This window comes from Phocoena phocoena, chromosome 4 (assembly GCF_963924675.1).
Source record: "Phocoena phocoena chromosome 4, mPhoPho1.1, whole genome shotgun sequence".
NCBI lineage: Eukaryota > Metazoa > Chordata > Mammalia > Artiodactyla > Phocoenidae > Phocoena > Phocoena phocoena.
The window spans coordinates 74324175-74346611 of record NC_089222.1 but is presented as its reverse complement, the minus strand read 5'-3'; the positions used below and the strand labels follow the sequence as shown (position 1 = coordinate 74346611).

Genomic DNA, 22437 nt, shown 5'->3' with positions numbered 1-22437 from the left:
TTGGCTTGCGGTTGTTTTCTAACACCCGTAAGTGTCGACCACAAATGCAAAACTTCCAGTATCTGTTGGGTTTTACTAGCAGATGCTGCTATTATTTAAAAAAAAAACGACAGTATAACTGTCATAATTATGGAAGGCACTGCTTCCGATAATTATCTTCTATAAAAAAAACACCATTTATAGTGAACTCTGTCACTGATAAATAAACAATAAATATCTCAGTGCCAAAATGACAGGAAGCTTTTCCAAAAAATTAACACTTTGGCCAAAATTTGGCAGTGTGTTCTTTAAAGTCTGACGAACTGAGTTTGAAATTAAACACCTAAAACTTGGTTCTCTTTCAAAATACCTCGGAAAAAACAAAAACAAAAAACTAACAAAGGTTTATGGGACAAGGGACAGAGGAAGAGAAAATATACTAGGTCTTTGGCTTCTGGTCTCCTCTTTTCATACATAATCTTGAGGTTAACACATTAAGGCCTTACTCCTGTGATAAACAGTTGAGCCTCCTTTTATGCAGCTGAAGGACCTCTATTTCAGACCTCACTGGCAAGAAAACAAGTCCCATCTCTTCTGAAAGTGAACTGTTTCACTTTCAGATGTGGAAACGAGCTAAATCCTTAAAGAAGGCAGAGATCTCATGTGGAGAGTAAAGCCTTACAGACTGGGGTCTCCTATATAGCATCCAGTGAAGGTGGAGGATCACACTAAGCTACCACTTTCCACCTTCAGCAGATATCACCTTCCTCCTCCAATTCAAAAGATACCAGTTCACGCACTTAGGATTTAGAGCAATAGTTCACATAAATGGTTCTGACTTTTTCATAACTGTAACAGGAAAGAGGCAGTTACCATTACAAAGCACTTAAAACCCTAGAGATAATCAGAGAAAATATTCTATCGTGAACATTTTTTTAAGTGGTTAGTCACTTTAACTTGAAGTGCAGGCACCTACCCTGTATTAAAAGCTGCTGCCTAAAGACATCTATTAGTACCAAGATTGGGTAGAATTTTAACAACATTAGGTTTTGTAGCCCTACTGAAAATTTAGCACAACCAACACAAGTCTAGGAACCACACTACCCTGATGTTCTTATATAAGTTATGAGTATCACATTTAAAATTCATTGTCAATGTCCCAGATGTCACCAGAGAGGGCATTTGCAGCTCCCTGAATAGTCCAAGTTGCTAGAGCCAACTGGTTTTTCAACAGTGTTTCATTAAAAGCACCGTTATTTTTCTGCCGCAGCTTTAAGTGCTCTAGTAAAGCTGACAGAGTGTGAGAGCCAGAGCCCCAGAAGATATGTCGGAAAGGAGACTCTCTTGGAGATACGTAGGGTGACAGGAAGTGATATTCCACCTACGAAAACAAAACATACAAGGGAGCTTACACAGTGCTGTGACTTTTGTTGTGAGGAAAGGACCTGATAGAGTAAAACAACTGTCATTCTCTCACTTCAAATGTTAAAATTTCCCTGAATTTAAGAATGTTGAGAACAGGCTACTAATCTTCTAATGTTAAAATTGTAAAGCAAGTCGTCAATTCCTTTGTAAACTCTAACTGCATTGGGTAATTTTTATTTTTTATTTTTGGTCGGAGCCTATATAGGGAAGGTTTACAAGTTTCCACTGTAATGCAGTCTTCTGCTTCTTCCAAGCAGACTAGGCTAAAAGCAGCTAAGGGCTAAATTAAACAGAAATACAGAGAAAATGACAGCTAAAAACCATTAATGATCCCTTCTTTAAAATGTTTTTAAAGCCTAAAAAAGTTAATACGACGTCAAATGTCTTTTGTATTTCCAGTTTAGATATGTTGGCTTTATACCTTGCTAATAAGTAAAAGTTAAAATTTGTGCTGAATTCTAAAGCAGCAAAGGATTTTAGGCTCCTGGAATTATTAGTCTACTTTTTAGAAACACAAGATTTACCAATTAAAAATGCACATACTTGAATTCCTCCTTTTCTAAAGGTTTACGTACTTTCATGATACGGTCATTGATCTCCCTCATGACAAATCTGTTTGTCCTCTCAGCATTCTTATAATCTGTTGTTAGTCTAGACGTAGCACGGAAGAAGTCTCCACGAGCAGAATACAACCACTGTAGATTCAGACCCATCTCCTGAAGCAGAAAGACATTAAACTCACTATTTATTAGACGTTATATTTCTAAGGATGTTATTCTATATACCTTTCTAAATTTAGGTGTACTAACTGAAATGATTCTGATAAAAGGGGGTGAGACTCACAGACAAGCTCAAGCCAGCAAAAGCTAGACTTAACCATCTTGTACAGGAGGTTCCAAGCTTTATAAACTCATAACACACTCATATTTCAGCTCAGCAGATAGTACAGTTATCCATTCTTAGTCTCATAAGAAAACCATCCTCATCAAGAAATGTAACATAATGTACTTAGTAAAAGTATATAATCCTGTGTAGTATATTCTTTCCAGTTCAATTTCCCTTTGGTGGCAAACTTCAAACATTTTGGTTCAGTGAACTTCAGAATTTCCATCTGGTAAGTCCCAGTTTCTGATCAGTTACAATTAGTTTCAAGTAAGCCAATCCTAATAATTAGGATTTGGTTATCAATGATTTACTTCATTTAAGGGATCTGTTAAATTGACTTCTAGTACCATAAAAGCCACTTATTAATTAATTTGGTTTTATCAAATGTTTGAATATTAGACACAAAGGATCAACACTAAATAACACTTTAACCACTGGCTATGTTCTCTCTCCATCCATGTCATCTCTGCAAGGCACATGTGGCCCAAACTCATAGGTTCAGAGTCATAGTTGAGATCTTTATATTCTCTAGGCCCAACTTCTTTATGGGTTGCTGGAATACATGAATGAGAGAAAGCTTAACACCATTTTAGATTCTGAAAGACTTGCTGTGGTCTATCCTATATCTATAGGCTTCATCCTCCCAACTTCCCTTTCAAATGAGTTATGGATTCTAAGCAAAGTTATACTTCAGTTCACTTTAAAACATACTTTGGCTACCAATCATGCTGCCCAGGAACAGCTAAACATTATTCTTCAAACTGCTTGATACTTCAGCAGTAAGAACCTGATTTTAGTTAGTGCTCACCTTTATGTCTGCTCTGAACTGGTTCATTTCTCTCACAAACCAAAGTATTTTGTCATTATACATCTCATAGTTCAGGTTCAATTCAACATCATGGGTAAGTTTAATCACAAGCAGACCGGCTACTTCTGCTGCTGCACGTGCCATTTTGTTCAACTGAGGAACATTCTGATTCAGTACCTCGTAGGTATCCATGGGAGTACCCAAATAAGGGTAATCTGTGTCCTGGAAAACAAAGGTAGGTTAATGTACTCAGGTGGGTCGTAAGACTAGGAACCTCACGTTCTAGTTTCCCCATCAAAGTAATAGTAACTGTAATTCTTCCTTTGCTTCTAATACATTCCTACTCCAACTTTGTCTCATATCCACTACTTTAAGAAGATACGGCTTTTGCTAGTTCCTCTGAACCTAGCCTACTGCTGGAATGATTAGTTTCTTCTAGGTTCCATAGAATCCCTGTTCTATCACATCACAGACCCTAAACAGATTTCTAGCCAAATTCCTTGAGGTTATATCCTTATTCCCTTCTCTCTGGGAAGTTTGGCCCATATTAATGAGGAAAGAGGAGAGCACACGTGAAATGTACTTTCAATATAAAGTGTTACTTTTAGACAAAAATTTACCTCCTTCATGCAGCATTCATCCATTCATACATGTTACCTTTCTAACAAGACTGTTTGATGCTCACAAGAACTCCTTTCCACTTTCACTGGACAACTTTAGTAGCTCTTTTTTTTTTTTTTGCGGTACGCAGGCCTCTTACTGTTGTGGCCTCTCCCGTTGCGGAGCACAGGCTCCGGACGTGCAGGCTCAGTGGCCATGGGTCACGGGCCCAGCCGCTCCGCGGCATGTGGGATATTCCCGGACTGGGGCACGAACCCGTGTCCCCTGCACCGGCAGGCGGACTCTCAACCACTGCGCCACCAGGTAAGCCCCTAGTAGCTATTTCTTCAACTCTATTCCCTACCACTGTCCCCGGTGACAATCTCATTGCCAAACCTTTGGTTTGACCTCAATTCTTTACTTTCAGACTGTATATATCTGTATTACCTATACCTCTGAACCAGCACTGCTAGGAATCATTATGAAGTTTTTAAAAAAAACATGACTTCTGAAGGTCAACAGAAATCATCCATAAGTTTCCTCAACCCTAGGACCTGACGCTCAGTTCTTCCTAAAGTACTAAATAGACATAATGACCAGATATTTAAATACCATTCATACTGTTGCTCTAGCAGAAAGTCAGGGGAATTCCAGCTATGTTAATCTCCAAATCCAGATCTTTCATCACTCCCTCACTTCACACCTTTCCGTCCTAGTTCCAGGCTAAAACACCCAGTGGTAAGAAGTCTATTAAGGACCTGGCCTCTGCTGCATCATCAATTTGATGCCGAAGTCAATAGCTTCCACCCTGACCCCTTAGACTAACTCTGGGATCTCTTCACACCTCCAGAGAGCCTGCTACGGAGCTGGTTTTCCAACTCTAGCCTTCAGCACAGAAGCCTTCATCATGCTTTTTACTCTGCCTGGTTTTTAGTGCCTTCTAACTGGCTCTTGTACCAAGTCAATCTTGTTTTCCAACTTGGTCAGTTCAAAGTTCTGTCTCTTAAAAATCTTACCTCTGTTTGGTTTTTCTGCTTTTATCTATAATCCCTGCTTAAGAGACTAACATTTCAGGATGAACATCTACAACCGTATTTCAACAGGCATCAAGAACAGTATTATCCTGTAGAACTTTGTTTGAAGGAAATATTCTATACTGCACTGTTCAGTAGACGGCCTTATTATTAAAACTCATCATGGGGCTTCCCTGGTGGCGCAGTGGTTGAGAGCCCGCCTGCCGATGCAGGGGACACGGGTTCGTGCCCCGGTCCGGGAAGATCCCACGTGCCGTGGAGAGGCTAGGCCCGTGAGCCATGGCCCCTGAGCCTGCGCGTCCGGAGCCTGTGCTCCGCAATGGGAGAGGCCACAACAGTGAGAGGCCCACGTACCGCAAAACAAAAACAAAAACAAAAAAGCTCATCATGCATAACTGAAGAAGTTTAGCAAATAAACTCAAATGCTAACTAAGCTGAGATTAAAATTCTGTCTTAAGACTGATAATAAGGGACATTACAATAATTGCACGTATCTAACTTCTCAAAACATACTAAGCACTCTAGGAAACTTGGCCTCAAAACTGACGAAAGAAGGTCTAAGATATAATGCCGTAGCGTTCTTCAGACTTACCTCACAAAAACAGAAAGAGACTGCTGGGATTCCAGAATATGCAAGGAAAGGGAAAGCAGCATTATCAAAAGAAAGTTTCTCGCTGCAAGAAAAGCAGGAATGTGTTTTTAGAAAGTTATCTAAAGAAAAAGACTGTGCTACATGCAACCCCACCCTACCCCCAAGTAAATTTTAACTCACTGCAAGGTTATGTTTAAACCTCTGCCTAACACAGTAGGTGCTACTTACTGAGTGACTCTGCTTTTCTATTAGCTATTCATTCACTTATCTCAACTTACACTTTGTTGATCCAGTTGCTGTCCCGATATAGAGAGAGCCCAGTAACTGGATGTTTCACCTGTAAAATAAGGCATTATTTTATCATTACAGTGAACCTTTCTGGACTTATTCATTCAGGCTAGTCACTAACATTTTTCTCTATAAACATTTATTAAAAATATTAAATTTTTTATTACATCTTCTTGAAAAAAATTTAAGACAGTTAAAACAATCCCAAATTTCTGAAGTTACTTCTACTAGGCTCGTGCTGTTAGTTCCTCTAGTTATGGTGAGAAAAAAAAAGTTTTCCTTCTTAACATTTTAAAGGTGACTTCCCCACAGTTTTAAAAGCCATCTCTAGTCTTTATGATCTGCCTCTCTTCTTTCTGGTTTCTTCCTTCCAGCACATTTTATACTACTGCCAGCCTAACCTGCAAGCACATTACTGCCCTGTTGGAGACCCTATAGCAATCCCTAGTTTCCCATGGGATCAAGGTTAAGTTCCCTGACCCTTATTTCTCTCCAACTTCAGTCACTCCAATATATTGTCTCTAATCCCATCAGGGAAACTTTGTTCCTCACTCATTCACATGTCTGTTTTTATTCAATGACTATCTCATCTGGCCTTCTTATTTAAGTCTCAGGTATGGTTCAAGTTCATTTAAACCTTCCTTAACATTCTGACTCGATAGATAACCTCTGTGGGCACCTACAGTTTAAATATCAATGTTTTTCAACTTAATTTTTTGTCTAATTTATATTACACTTTCATAAGTAGGTATACACTCACATCTTGCATCGTCTTCTCAATAAGCGAATACAACAGTGGGCTGGAAGAAACTTTGAACTTGCTGGTACCTGCAAAGAGATTATTTTAACATTGCTCTTTCTTTAGTCAAGCAATTTGCACAGTGCTACTTCTATAAAACTACTTGGCAAACAGGAAGACAATAACCTAAATCAGTGGCATATACAACAACTATCCTCTTAATGAAGTAGATTAAAAAAATGGTTGGGTCAAGCTCTTTCGTGACTGATAACCCTAATTTCACTCAACTGAAGCTCTTACTCCTTGAGTTTGCATATTTAATGTTAATGACTTGTTTTTCTGGTATCTTTTTGGTTCACCCATGTTAGGGTAGGCATCTATTAGCTACAGTAAGCTTGCTATGTTCAGTACATTCTGCTGCAAAGGTAAAATGGCAATAATGACTAACCTAATAAATTTTAGTTTAATTGTAACGCCTTTTTATTCCCAAAGTAGACATTTCATCACTCTCCAGTTCATCCACTAGCTACATCTGTACGTTAAATAACTCCGAACTCTTTCAGAAGTTTGATTACCTTGTATTTCTATCCATGATGCCACAATCTAGCAAGTTGTGAATTAGTCTCTAGAAATAATACCATTCTATTGATATGGTTTAGTTCCTTCTGGTCCAAAGTAGAGAACTAGTGGTTCTCAAACTTTAGTGCAACTGAATCACCTAAAGCACTTGTTAGAACACAGTTTGCTGGACACTATGCTCCAGATTCTGATTCAAACGGTCTGGGGTAGGGCCTGAAATTTTGCATTTCTAACAGTTCCCAGGTGATCCTGATGCTGCTGATCTGGGACCACATTAAGACCATTGCTCTAGACAAGGCAGTCTGTACCCATTCTATAACTTAATCCACTATTTAAAAGGAAGCTAGGGCTTCCCAGGTGGCACACTGGTTGAGTCCGCCTGTCGATGCAGGGGACACGGGTTCGTGCCCCAGTCCAGGAAGATCCCACATGCCACGGAGCGGCTGGACCTGCGAGCCATGGCCGCTGAGCCTGCGCGTCCAGAGCCTGTGCTCCAAAATGGGAGAAGCCACAACAGTGAGAGGCCCGCATACCGCAAAAAAAAAAAAAAAAAAAAAAAAAAAGGAAACTAAGTTAATCTTTTGATCTGGTTATATCCAATGTAAATCGTAAAACATAACAAGTGCTGCTTTAGAAAGCTTTCTTCTACTATTCTGTAAGTAGTTTATAAATTAATAAACGGCTAATGAAAGGACACTTACCAAGAACAGCTTTATCCAGGTTAATGTAAGTGAAAGCCTTTAAATGCAAGGAGGCAAGGTATCCCTAGAAGAGAAGGAAAAATACAAGTGTACTAATATGTATTAACTTAATTATCACAGACAGTAGCTATTATTAGGGATTTCTGTTTAAGTTTGGATTCTATTGAAACTAAATATACAAAGGTAAAAATGATATAATCACATTTAAAAGAGCATGGTTTCTGGAGGACAGCTTAAGCCAATACAAGTTCGAGTGCCCATTCTGGGTATGGATGATATATAGATAATACCTCTAGCCATTCAGTGGCACCAATAGCTCCAAAGTCTCCACCACTCCAGCTGGCAAAGACAATGCTCCTGCTGGGTTTAAACTGACCTAAAAGACAACAAAAAGTTAGTTTTGTCTTGGTAAAGGTTATAGGTAGGTAACTGACTTAAGATGAAATCAGAAACTTCTAATTCAAGACTGCAGATTCAGAAATATTTCTTTTCCTTTTGAGGCCCCAGGTGAAAGAACCAAAAAAAGAAATAGAAATAAAATTTTAAAGTAATATAGCAAAGAACAGGATAGGAGATCATTTGAAAATAAGATCTTAAGTACACAGTAGGGACCAGCTTCCTAGACCTCACTCTTTTACCCTCCATTCTTTGAGTCCCTTATAACTTCCAGACCAAGAGATATTTGAAATCACAGCCAAAGTATCTTCTTTGAAAACAATTTGCCTAGAGGTAAGTCACTTAAAACACTAGATTACTTTAAAAACAACTGTTTGAAATAAAATTAAAACTCACAAATTTAAGTTTAGGAAAAGAGTGAGTTTTCAGAAAAATTACATTAATGACAGCTCCTTTGGGGATTTTATGTGCCACTACCCTCCATCCCTCCCCCTCCCCTGGGTATATACTTTTCTGCATTAATGTACTTTTGTATTAAAGTTAAGCACTGCAACTTATCCTATGACGCAAAGATTCATGAATGTGGTGGGGGTTTGCATGTGGGTGGGTATAAAGGAGTGGCAAGTACTATGGGAGAAAGGCTTGAAAGGAAGCCTTTCTTACATAAACAAATTATATACTATATAATATTATATATTTATAAATCAAATATATAAATACATATTCTACGTTGTATTTATAAATATTTAAGTTATATATTATCATTTTATAACAAAACTATAGAACATTAGTGCAAAGGTATGAGACTGCTTGCTTTCAAATAGATTCCTTAGGGACCATGTTAGATTTGCTGTATCATTCAGGATATGTCAAACTAAGAATTTAGGGCCCAATATAATGCTTTCCAGCATCTCAAAGAAACTCATGATTCCCAGTACAATGAAGGCACTGCACAGAAAGCTGTTTCAAAGTCAAAGGCAGATACAACAAAAGGCAACCTGCTTTGTACTTAAGAATTCAGGGTCTAACACAAGTGAACCATAAGAGTATAGGCAAAAGTGAGCAAAGCATATTATAACATTTAGAAATACAGTACATAGATGTTCAAGTTCTCAAAATTTGTACTCTACCTTTTAAGACCATATCAGAAAGGATCTGGGCAAGTTTCAATAGGAGACTTGTTCCTACACTGGACTTTGCAGCTCCAGGACCCCAGGCATCCCTCTGGGCCCCTACTATAACATAGCGATCTTAATTAAAAAAAAAAAAAAAAAAAGATAAATTATACAATCAGCTTTTAAATTGTTTTCTAATATTGAAGTCTAGAGTAAGCACATTAGTAGAAGGGTAAAAATGTAGTATACGTATTAAGGGTAAGAGAGCCTTCCTTCAGATCTGACACAGGACTCTAGGGATTAAAAAATTCACATGACAATACGGATCTCTTTTCCCTTATTCATACTGCTACTCTTTTTTCTACATTACCAATAAGGTTACTCACTGACTACTTATTTGTGCTAGTTGTCTAATAAGCACTGAAGTCCAAGGGCTTTCCTTACCAAATACTATTATTTGATGGCATTCAGATACATTGGCAGACTACAGCCTGCATGCCCATATTGTCCACGGCTATTTTTATGCTACAATGGCAGAGTTGAAGAGTTGCAATGGAGACTGTATGGCCTGCAACATGTTTATTATTTGCCCCCTTAAGAAGAAATTTGCTTACCTCTGGTCTGTTTAATAACTTACAAGAGATTTTCTAGTCATAATGGTCAGTTTTTGACAAGTTAACTTCCTAGGGCCTTATTACCTCCCACTAAAACTGACACCTGAACAGTTCGCTTTAGGACAGATAAGATTTAGCATTTCAAGAAACCAAGCTAAGTCAGCCTTCCTGCACTCCCTCCCTCTGGCCCCATCCTTAAGAGTAAGGAAAACAAAACAAACGAAAAACCCCCAAGGATCTTTACCTGGTTCTTCAAAGCCCTTAATAACTCCAAAGATGTTAAAAATTCTTATCTCTTTCAGCACATTGTTCACAGTGAGCTTCACATTCTTGTTCTGTGAGGATACCAGCTTACATGAAGAGTCTAATCCCCAAATAGGAGGACAGTCTCCTTCCATATTTCTAGAAGTAGAAAACAGAGATCAGAGTTCTGAGTTATTGTTAACCTCCCCCCAGTTTACAAAGTCAGTCCTTCCTACTGTCCAGTAAAGTTCTAGGTTAAGAGGACATATAAATAGAACATACAAAATTATTCACTAGTGGCCAAACATTTGTGTTTTACTCTGATCTGTAGGCGGTCATTTGAAAATCATGAGTTACTTCCTAATTTAACCAATGTTTTCTAAAAAATGTATTACCTATCCCATCTGATGTGTGCCTTTCTGCCAGAGACATAGCTACAATTTACATTTGAAATAGATTCCAAGATGGACTCGGAAGGAAGTTCTTATACATAAAAGTCCATTAATATATTCTCCTGTTTCCTAACTCTCCACTAACAAGGGTAGTATACATTCTTATTTCAGTTAAGAAAGAATACTCTCATGCTGCTGGTAGATAGGTTAGATATCTTCCCCTATCTGATTCCTCCTGTGTTATTCAAACACTGACTACTCTAAAAACGGCTTACTTACATAAATATGTCAAAGCATCATTACTCCCCACTACACAAGAAGATAAGGGGCTGGCTTCATAGGTTAGGAAAGACTTGTAGATGGTAGGAAGAATTAACTGATTCTAAGTTTGATTTTAGTCAAAAAGAATCATCCATTACGAAAACCTCTTAATTATTATTAATAATTATGAATTATTAATAGCCATATAGGATATTTGAAAGTCCTTACATGTAGATGGCTCTTCATTTGATACCAATAACCTTGCTAAGTAGAATATACTTTATAGCTATCCAATTAAGTCAAAGAAACATGATCAGTGGGGTTAAGAGTGACTTGTTCTATGTCACATAGCAAATAAATGCTCACATGAGTTTTGAAACTAGACTGGCATCCCATGCCAACACCAGGTGGGAAATATATCCAGATCAAGATAAAAATTAATGACATGTACTCTAATCAGACTGAGTTCTATTTCTAAAGAGGGTACTAATACACTAGGGAGATATCCAGAAGGACTAATCATGACTATAAAGCATCTGGAAACTGTCATGAGAACTGAGGATATTCAATCTATAGACAAGGAAACTTGAATCATTCTGTTGCTTCAAAGGAAAATCAGAACTAATGAGTGTTCCAGGGAATACGATTTCAGCTCAATACAAATTCTTATAGATCTCCAGTAATTGAACGGGTTGCCATAGGTAACAAAATGCTTTACCACAGGAAGTACTTAAGCAGAAGCTATGCTGGGAATATTACACAAGAAATTCACTGGGTGGATTGAACAAGGACTCCTTGAGTTTATAAATCCAATGTCTATTATTAAGATCACTTTATGGAGGAAAAATTTCATTTTTATCTACACCAAGTTAACAGCTAACCATCCTCAAAATGTCCAAAATGTGGAAAATTATAGCCAATTGTTTTAAGATTTTATCAAATCAACAAATTATTATTATTTCTCTCTAATCATAAAACCTGACCCTGCATTACAGTTTTCAAATAAGAACTTACTGAAATAGCTTTTCTGCACCAGCTCTGGAAATTGTTTGGACAGGTATGTTAGGCAATCCTGATGACTGAGATGGTGGAAACTGAGTGTGATTGAAAGAAGGGAATCCAGGTGTGTAAGGGTCACCTGTTCCCAGATGAGCCTAGTAAAACAAAAGAATAATTAGCTCAGGCATTTATTCAAGAAATCCCTATAAGATTCAAATTCAGTATGGGGCTATAACGTGAGTTTGGTTTAGCACCTTAAAGTTTGAAAGTCTGAGTGGTTCTATAATATGTGACTCTTACTTTTATATGGCATATGTCAAATTCTCAATTCAAGATACGACTGATAAAGTACTTTTAGCAATACGTAATAATTAGGTCTCAAAGTCATGTAATTCATCTTCTCACTTACTGCTAAAACTCTCCAAGGGAAAAAGAGTATTTAAGGATGGCACAGTTCTCTTTCTATTAATGTAGATGGAATCCAGCAACAATTTGGAGAACCCAGTAACTCATTTACTCAAGAAATAAAAACTCACATGTCCAAAAACTGGAAGATCTGCATTAACAATGGGAAATTTAGTCTGGTCCATGTATATCAAGACACCGATTGCATTTAAACTTTCAGCATTTGCAGCCTAAAGAAAAACAGGTAAAGCTCAGAAAATTAAGATCTCATCAACCAAAATTAGAAGAATACATACTGAACTTATACTGAAAGACAAAGGGTTACAGCAGACTACACCAGTACTCCCAATGTTTCAAATAGCTTATATGTTTAGGAAAAAATACTTGCCTTAAAATTTAACTCTTCTTAAAAAAATTTAACTGAAATTTTTAATGAGATAATTGTAGATTCATTTGCAGTTTTAAGAAGTAATAGAGATCCATTGTAAACTTTGCCCAGTTTCTCCCATTAGTCAAACTTTGCAAAACTATAATGTTACAGCCTGAATATTAACATTGATACAATACAATCCACTAATATTATTCAGATTTCCCCAGTTTTACTTGTACTCACTTCTGTGTTTGTGTGTATTAAGTTCTAAACAATCAAAATATTGAACAATTAGTTTTAATACCACAAAGATCCTTCCCATTGCCATTTGATATCCACACCCACTTCCTTTCCACCCTCAACTCCTGGCAACCACTAACCTAACCTCTCCTCCATTTCTAAAATGTTGTCATTTCAAAAATATTATATACTCAAAAAGCTAAACAGAGTTACCATATGACCCAGCAATCCCACTCCTAGGTAGATACACAAGAGAATTAGAAGTATCTATTCACATAAAAACACGTAAATGAATGTTTATTGTAACATTATTAATAAAGCCAGAAAGTGGACACAGCCTGAATGTCCATCAATTGACAAGTAGCCAAGCAAAATGTGGTATATCCGCACAGTAGAATTCTATTCAGCCAAAAAAAGAAATGAAGTACTGATTAATGCTACAACATGGATGAACCTTGAAAACATTATGCTAAGTGAAAAGAAGCCGGTCAAAAGATGCAAAATATTGTATGAGTCCCTTCATATAAAATGTCCAGAAGAGGCAAATCCATAGAAACAGAGAGTAGATTAGTGATTGCCAGGGACTAGGAGCGGGGAATGGGGAGTGACTGCTGCTGGGTATGGGGTTTTTTTAGGGGATGATGAAAATATTCTGGAATTAGATCTTGGTGATTGTTGTACAACCTGTGAATATACTAAAAACTGAACTATACACTTTAAAGGGTGAATTTTATGGTATGTGGATTAAACTCAATTTAAAAAGTAAAAAAGAAACAATTCAATGTGGCTGCACAACAAAGTTTAACTAACTCTTAAGGAGAGTTCAAAAGATAAGAGAAATAATAAAAACCCATCCAAAACAACCACTGTCTTTCCATTCTAAGCCCTGTGTAGGTGACTTTTAATTTTCCTTTTTAGAAAACATAGTTATAACTGAATTTTATGTATATAATATATTCTATATATAACTCAGTTACATAGACACAACTTAAACTTCTTTCACTTAAGCATTTCTGATTATTGCATTTTTATTGAAAGACAACGACTGCAAAATACTCCAAGTGGATATGCCAGTTTTGGAAGTATCCTATAACTTTAGATAACTGGAACTTATTTGATTTGTAGAGTACTTTAATAAATTATATTATCAGGTATGAGAGTGTAAGACAGATGGTTTTCAGAATGTAAGAAAATTAACAATACCATTTAGCTGAAGAATGTTATGATACCAATGTATTTAATAACTCATACTCACCTTTTCAGCAAAAGTAATTTTCCCTGCTCTAACAATCACTAAAGATCCATTCACAGGCATATTTAAATCCTCAAAGTCTTTTTTAGTGCCAAAATTAGCATGGACCAGTTTACCCTAGAATAAAGACATTAGATTCAATGAGCACTGTGGTATTAGAATAGCGACAGAGTCTGCCACCAAATATTTTACGGGTCAAACCCAAGAGAGAAAACCAAGAGAGAAAAAAAAGAAGGCCGAGGCCAGGAAAGAATATATGAGAGTTCTAAAGTCAAAACTGGTCAGGGTTAACAGGAGTGAAGTCAAGATTTCTGGTCTCCTATATTCATGCCATTTATTATCTTATGATGCCCTTAATTAACATTGATTATTTACATCAATTAATTTACATTGCTTCAGATATTTGGGGGGAAGAGAAAGGATAATAAGATATCCTTAAGCAAAGAGACATCTATCAATATAAATATGGTAGGCTAGCCAAGGCAGTACCAATTATATAATGTTCCCACACTTGAACTCCAGACAATTGAGGACATAAGAATTAACTAAAAGTTCTGATAATAAATCTGTCCGAAAATTGTTTTATAATAAAATGACTTGCATAGATCAACTTTTAGATGTTTTTATAAGCTGTTATCATAATGCTCCTGAACTCTATCAGAGTTCAGACATACAGCTATAAACTGACATTAACAACCAAATATCTAAATATAGAAAGCTCACAGGGGAACCAAAACTCTCCATGTTCTTTAACAGAACAGTCTACCCACCTCCAAACCACTGGCTTGTGGGAAAGTGATACAGCACAGGTAAAGCAGGAAGGCAGAGAACAACCCTAAAACTTCATTTGGCTCAGAAGGCAGTTTTTTGATAGACCCCAGCATATAAATATGTGGTTTTTAACTTTAAAAACCTAGATAGATCTATGTAGCTGTTTTTTAATTTCTATAGTAGTTTGGCCATATTTTCCTAAATTTTAAAAGATCAAGCATTAAAGAACCAAACTAAGATTAGACTCCAGCTGAGACGGTTATTTATATCTGTCCCCACATAAGCGGGTACCTGATACATGAATTCATTTAGTAAATACTACCATGTGTCAGGCACTGTCCAAGACTCTGGGACATAGCAGAACATGAAACCAACCCCTAGCCCTTCGTGTAGTTTCCATTCTAGTGTGGAAACAAGTAAATGAAGTCAGGTGCTATAAGTACTAGGAAGAAAAATAAAGCAGGATAAGGAGAAGTGATTAGAGGAAGGACATTTTTGATCAGATAATCAAGGAAGACTTCCCTAGGGAGGTGATGCTGGGAAGAGACGTGCACAGAGTGAGGGAAGAAGCCATGCTAATATTTAAGGGAAGAGTGGGCCACGCAAAGGGAAAGGCGATTTCTATAAAGGCCGTGAGGTGGGAGCATGCTTGAGTTTGAGGGTTTGAGGAACAGCAGGGAGGTTAGAGTGGCCACAGCAGAGTGAGCAAAGAGGGGAGCAGGAGAATTACTGAGGGCCTTGCTAACCAAGATGAGGACTTGGGATTTTATTTTAACTGTGGCTTAGGAGGGTTGAGAACAAAAAATATCCCAAGGTCAGTTACATTTTGTAAGTAAATTTATACTAAGGACAGTAAAGACAATGAGTTTTTGAGCTATTCAACAGGGAAAAATGTCTCACGCACGGTTTTGCCTTACTCACAGTAACTGTCGTAGCCTTACTATACGCCACATAACCCTCGGGATTCTCCACCTGGTAGGCCATACTGCTGCTGCCGCCCTCACTCACTATGGTCACCGAGTTGTGAGCACTGCTAAAAAAAGATTTAAGTTAAAATGAAGCTAAGGCATTCCTGAGAAACAAATTAAATGGATTTAATACATTTAGCGTTTGACTTGCATTATTTATTTTGAAGGTCTTTGCTATAATTAGCACACCTGAGAATAGCTACTTCTTATAAAATAAGGTTACCATCTTTCAACATACCTGCCTTTGACCTGAATCTTAACAAAATGTTCATCATGCCAGGCTTTGCTGAGTTTGAGTTCACGGAACTGATTTTCAATGTAAAAAGCAAGGCTTTCATCTTTTTGAGATCCAGCCTCACGAGGGACGTAAGAATTTCCATTCAGCATCCTGGAGGAAAAAACGTCACTGTTAAATGAACTAAAGTTTAACCTAAAATAGGCATTGAACTCAAGTATCAAGCAAATCGTTTTAAAAGCGTAAGTCAAAAAAATAAATTAACTGTGACCCAAAATCCGGGATTAACCAGATAGAGACAAGCTTAGAAGAAAAAAACTGTGTGCCCATATTTTAGGGAATTTGTGACTTCAAACTTGTTAAAACCTCTTTATCTGATGTATCTGCTTAGGGTAATTTTAGGGGAAATGGTGAACGCAAGATTTACAGCTTCAACTTTCACTCTTTTGAAGCATTCTGAACACCCCGGAAGCAAAACTCCTCTTCGTTCCGCTTTCTTTCCCATGACTCTTTGTAAGTATCCACATCATATTAGTTATATGATCTTTTTTTTGATAGACCTTATCCTCACTTTATCCATAATGCCTAATATACAGTATCCACAGAAGTATTCACCAGATGAAGTAAAAAATGCCAAGATTTCTAATTTAAGACCAAAAGAATTACTGTACCATTGAAATTATAGGGGGCTAACAAAAGGTAAAAGTTGATTTGTTCTTTATACGGAGTTAGGTATGTGTCCAAAGAAGACCTTAAAAATCTAAGGACAGGAACCTTAAGGACACTTCTTAGGGTATAGATTGAGTGAGAACCAGAAGAAATCAAGAAATACTAGAGACATATCAAGCTGGGCAGTCAAGTTAGTCCTGAACTAGAGGATGAAAAAGGCTACCGATGCCCTTATGGATAGTAGCAGGGCTCAGCATGACTTATAAGGGGTTGAGACGGAAAATCGGAGCAGAAGAAAGTCTGACAGCAAGCAACAGGCTACAAAGAACCAGACGACAAAAAGATCAAGAGCCTGTGAATTTTCTTAAAAAAAAGGAGAGTCCCCACAGAAATTGTAACATTTTTTCCTAACAACATAGTTTGAGTTCTTTACTGACTCTTTACGCTCTAACTGAACATGGGAAGTCTCGCCTATTGTATAAAGCTTTTCCTCCAGACTATCACCTTTGTTTTGTTCCACTGCACCTAATAATCAATATTTGTTTAGGCACTGAGGTTGAACTTGTAAAGCAGCTCAAGCTTACTTGATGGCACTGGTGAAGTCTATGGCATCCAGTCTCTTGGACAACATTGATTTGAGGTCTGCCCAAAATATGCGACGTGTTTCGGGGAGCTGCTCTTCTGTTTCAAAAGGTTCTGTCTCCTCTGTGCACGAAGTCTCTCTTCCTGCCGGTCTCTCACAATCGGCTTTTGGTTCTACACGTTTACAATAGCCCAAGTAGCCAATCATAAATCCTAAGGATAAAAAGTTTCAGAGCTGAACTCACAGAATTTCATTTATAATCTATTCCTATAAGAATTGTTAATATTTTCAGCTAACCCTTGAAAATACTGGTTTTAATCAAATTGTAAGCCATTTGAAAGTAATGCATCTCCATTTTGTCTATTTTAAACCAATCTATTATATAATAATTTTATTTGAAACAGTTACCTTTTCAAAGCAAAGGTACCTTTTCTTCCCCAAAGCCGTCCTTGAGTCCTCAGGTCCAGGGTCTGTGCTACAAATATCCTGTGCATATTTCTAGTATAACATTTGCACATTACACTGAAACGATTCATGTGTCTCTCTTCTACCAGGTTAACCTCAAAGGCAGGTACAGAGTCTTAGCCATCATTGTATTCCTAGTGCCTTGCACAATGGCACATAAAAAGGTACGAAATAAATGTTTGCTGAGCTGGATGGACAGAATTCCTAGAGTTGGTGACAAGGAACATTTAAGTTTTGAATGGCCATTCTTACCAATCAAGAAAAAGACGATTACAGCAATAGTCCCATAGCAGATATATCCATTTAACCTTTTTGGTTTTGTGACATTGGTGTGGTTACCCCTCATGTTATTGTCAACATTTTCTTCTTCGTCTACAGCTAGTTTCATCTCCACATGACTGTTATCGCCATCTACTTGCCGAGCCAGACTAAACCGGGTATATGACAATGGTTCTCCACCAAACTGAGATTTAAAAAAGAAAAAAGGACAGAGAGAAAGCATTATGAAGGAGAAGAAAAGGAATAGGGACAGTTAAAGAAAGTTTGGTGAGGTGTTATACATATTATTGGGCCATTACTATGACTTGCTATACATTCTCAAGGAAAAAGAAGTTCCCCCTTCAAATCAGCATTCTCCCCCATGCCCAGTTCTGTCAATGGCAGATGAGGGCTGGATCACACACTGGCCTTCATCTCATTCAGACTTTTCATTCAGGGTTTCTGTTATGCATGTCTACTGGTATACAATTTGACCAGTGCTTTCTTTACTTCATCTTATCTACTTGATTGTCTCTCTGCCCTGAAACTTCTTACAAGATTTTCCATAATTAGCTCTACTCAAGACTGAATATACCCTTCCTTTGTGAGATCAGTTATGCCTCAAGACCACCACTTCGAATATAAATGAATACCTGATGACAGCTTTGGGTATTATTTCCTGCTTACTGGGTGAAAGCCATCCTTGTATACTTCGTATTCTTGCAAACTGGTGACAGAGAAATCTTTCTTACAGAAAATCTTACCAAGTTAGAGAATGCTGCTCTTGCTTGATCCATCATTGCGAGCTGCCACACAGAAGAGCCTAGTAGTAAAATAGAGAATTAATATAATGAGATACATACCACTGTATCAGACTGGTGAGGACTTTTCATTACCACACTAGATTACTGTGTATCAAATATCCTTTTAAATATATTATCACCTTTCTAGAAACAGTCTTTAACCAAGATATTTAGTTTACATGACAACTAAATTTAGTGTGATCCTTGATTAGATCCTGAATTGGGGCGGGGGGGGGGGGGGCAGCTTAAAGGACATTATTGGAAGAAACAAGAAATTTGAATATAGACTGTATCCTAGATAACAGGATTGTATCAATATTAGATTTAGGAGTGTGATAACGGTATTGCGGTTTTTGGAGGAGAACGCCCTTGTTCTTAGGAGATTAATGCCAAAGAATTTAAGGATGAAGTATTGTGATGTCTGTCACTTAATTCCAAAGAGTTCAGTTTAAAAAGTATGTAAGAAATAAAGGAAATGTGGTTAACGATCAGTGCATCTAGGTAATGGATATACATTGTAATATTATTTCAGCTTTTCCTGTAGGTTTGAAATTTTTTTAATTAAAAATGTGAGGAGGGGGCTTCCCTGGTGGCGCAGTGGTTGAGAGTCTGCCTGCCGATGCAGGGGACACGGGTTCGTGCCCCGGTTCGGGAAGATCCCACATGCCACGGAGCGGCTGGGCCGGTGAGCCACGGCCGCTGAGCCTGCGCGGCAACGGGAGAAGCCACAACAGTGAGAGGCCCGCGTACCGCAAAAAAAAAAAAAAAAAAGTGAGGAAAACTGGGACTTCCCTTGTGGCGCAGTGGTTAAGAATCTGCCTGCCAGCACAGGGGACACTGGTTCGAGCCCTGGTCCGGGATGATCCCACATGCCGCGGAGCAACTAAGCCCATGCACCACAACTACTGAGCCCGCGTGCCACAACTACGGATGCCCGTGTGCCTAGAGCCCGTGCTCCTCAACAAGAGGAGCCACCGCAATGAGAAGCCCACGCACCGCAACGAAGAGCAGCCCCCATTTGCTGCAACTGGAGAAAGCCCGTGCACAGCAACAAAGACCCAATGCAGCCAAAAAATAAATAAATAAATTTATTAAAAAAAGAAAAAAATGTGAGGAAAACTAGTTAGAATGTTATCCATGGTAAGTAGATTTAAGTAATTGAATTTAGTAGTCAAAGAAAGGGACAAATACAAAAGAAAATAGACTAGCACCAGGAAAAAAAAAAAACCTAACAAAAGTAAAATTAAGTCAAGACTGGTTATGCTACACAAATCCGTAACAAATCACCGCCAGTAGAAAAGGAGAGAGAACCTGATCTTTCTGATTAAATGAACAGTTCCTAACAAATGATTTGATAGATCTTCGATGCAAAAAGAATAGGTAAAAGAAAAACAGAGTATGCTATTTTACAGATGAAAAGGCCAGTTATTTGAGACGTTAAGTGACTTGCTCGAGGCTGAAAACTGATATTCTAAAAATGAAGTCCAATGGGTTTCTATAAAACTGGTTTTATAGAAAGCGCGTTCTCATCTCCAGAAATTTAAGAAATTAATTTCAACTTTTTTCAAAGCAAACTACACCTCTGTAACCAAGAGAGAGTCTTAAGTTAAAGCGTAGGTATTAACTGAAATCTAGATTTTCTAATTAATTTGGTTTGAGTCCATCTAGATGCTTGAAAGTGATAGTATGTTGAGATGTATAAAATGGACATTTATTTCATACTATTTTAAAGCTTTTTCTCCACTACAAGTACACTCATAGCACATTTAACACCCACATTGCACAAAGCAAGCTGTGATATATATGCAGATTGTAAAACAAAGAAATTATCAAAACTGGCATTAGAAAAGTCTATCAAAACCTATTAACAAAAAAAAAAATTTTTAATCCCCAAGCTTTAAAGACCGGAGCCAATAAGCAATAGATCATATTCTTAGAAGCACAATCTCTTGCCCCATGTGGTACAAAAAGTTTATCACTATCACTGCACCAGAACCGTACAGACCCAATCACTAGTGCCAGAACTAGAAGGCCCCACCCTGAACCAACTTTAATCACCCTTTTCTAGGAAAAAACAGCTTGCCAGTTTAATATTCATCTGACCCAGCCATTCCTCAAGGCTTCTAGTTTTAAAGACTAAAGTGACAACATATTTAAATAAATGATCTACATAAAAGATTTAAATAAACAATGAGATTGAGGATTGCAAGTCTGAAAAAACATATTAATAGCACATGCCATGATTTTGTATAATTAAAAGTATATTTTTTACTGAGAAAACAGATACACTATTTCTATTTTCAATCTCCAGACACAAAATTAAGACTATAACATAAAAGAAATCAAATCAGAGGAAAAAAATGTGACCTAGGTAATTTCCATTTTAACTCCATCATTTAACCCCACATCTGTGAAGAACACAATTAATTCTATGATATCCACAAAAGTTATTCCTGAAGTTTTACACATAACAAAATTGAGTTATTCTTTCAAAATAATCTCACACATAGCAAAGCTATTTCAAAGAACGCTTAATGAATTTTCTTTTAACTGAAATAACTCTAATTTACGTGCTCTAAAAGCATGGGAGAGAAACTTTTCACACCAGTTATATAGCAGTCTATAAACAAGTAGTTCTCTTACAAGACTATGTATGAAAGGCAAACAACCATTATTTGGCTTCTTTCAAGATGTCACCACCAGTGCTAACAATCTATTACAAGAGACAAACCAAACATCACCTTGATTTTTATTCATATTAGCATGTTGTATATCTTTGGTGTTTTCAGTGATAACTGGAAAAACTATTCAGTTTCTCACAATAATGAAAATTAAGGTAAGCAAAGCCAGAGCCTCACATGTTTTGAACATGAAATGGAAAGAAGATCTGAAATGTTTTTTAATTGAGCCATGGGATGGAAGACAGGAGGCAAGCAAAGGTACTCGCTAGACTACAGCCCCAAACTTCTTTCAAATTCAAATCATCTTATTCCTACTTTCTTGAAATGTGGCATTTCTATTTAATTTTTTTTAAATACAGTAATTATCTTATGGTCTTAAGCTACTTTGGAATGTCTTAAAACAATAGTTCTGTACAAAATACGTACAGCTAAAGGGCTGTGGGGATCAGGTACCAAAATACACTTTCACCTATATATAAAACATACCCAAAGCTGCTACTCCACTTTACCTGAAATAAAAATAAGACACTTATTTGTTATTATTGACAAGCCCATTTCAATTTAGAAAACAAGCCACAGTTTCAAGTCCTTGGAGATCACATAAAATGAAGTTCCTCTGCCCGCTTTTGAGGCTCTGTTCTAGAGACCTACACTACCTAATTACTTCGCCGCCCTCTATCTTCTCCACAATGAGGCAGAATCCAGCCCCTGCCTGTACCCACTAACATTCTTCCTCTGTTCTTAAAGTCCTACTCATTTCTTCCAGGATCTGCTCAAGGGCCATCTCTATGAAGCCTTCTCTGACTGATATCCCTATCCTATAATACTTGATATGCAATTATATCATAATCAACAAAGACTAAAGATATTTTATTTGTTAACAGTACGGGGGCATGCTTAATGTATATGAAGTTCACTATTCATATCATTTGGAAATTATATGAAAGAGAATATGATGAAAACCTTGGATGTGGGATCTTCCCATCCTTGCTACTATTTTGGTTTATCCTGAAATCACTGGGTAAAGCTTGGGTAGTAGGGAAACTTTAAAAAGTAGAAAAACTGTAAAGAGACGGTTGGTCAAGGT

The 22437-nt window shown here is 37.3% G+C and overlaps 1 protein-coding gene across 2 annotated transcripts; it reads right to left on the bottom strand.

Annotated features, from left to right (window-relative positions):
- Nucleotides 1–1117: 1117 nt before the first annotated feature.
- Nucleotides 1118–18681, bottom strand: TFRC (transferrin receptor). Of its 2 annotated transcripts, none has more exons than XM_065876384.1 (18): nt 18631–18681; nt 17861–18071; nt 17145–17355; nt 15895–16044; nt 15610–15718; nt 13921–14034; nt 12187–12285; nt 11666–11805; nt 10000–10157; nt 9157–9276; nt 7921–8006; nt 7631–7694; nt 6372–6439; nt 5602–5660; nt 5324–5405; nt 3098–3319; nt 1980–2120; nt 1118–1360 (listed from the first exon to the last, which is right to left on the bottom strand). In XM_065876384.1, the coding sequence occupies exons 1-18, from the start codon at nt 18664–18666 to the stop codon at nt 1118–1120; spliced, it is 2313 nt and encodes a 770-aa protein (XP_065732456.1). In that variant the 5' UTR covers nt 18667–18681. The 2 variants fall into 2 exon arrangements, with proteins under 2 accessions (XP_065732456.1, XP_065732455.1); XM_065876383.1 differs by having other exon boundaries at nt 15610–15721; nt 18631–18666.
- Between the last annotated feature and the right edge of the window lie 3756 nt (nt 18682–22437).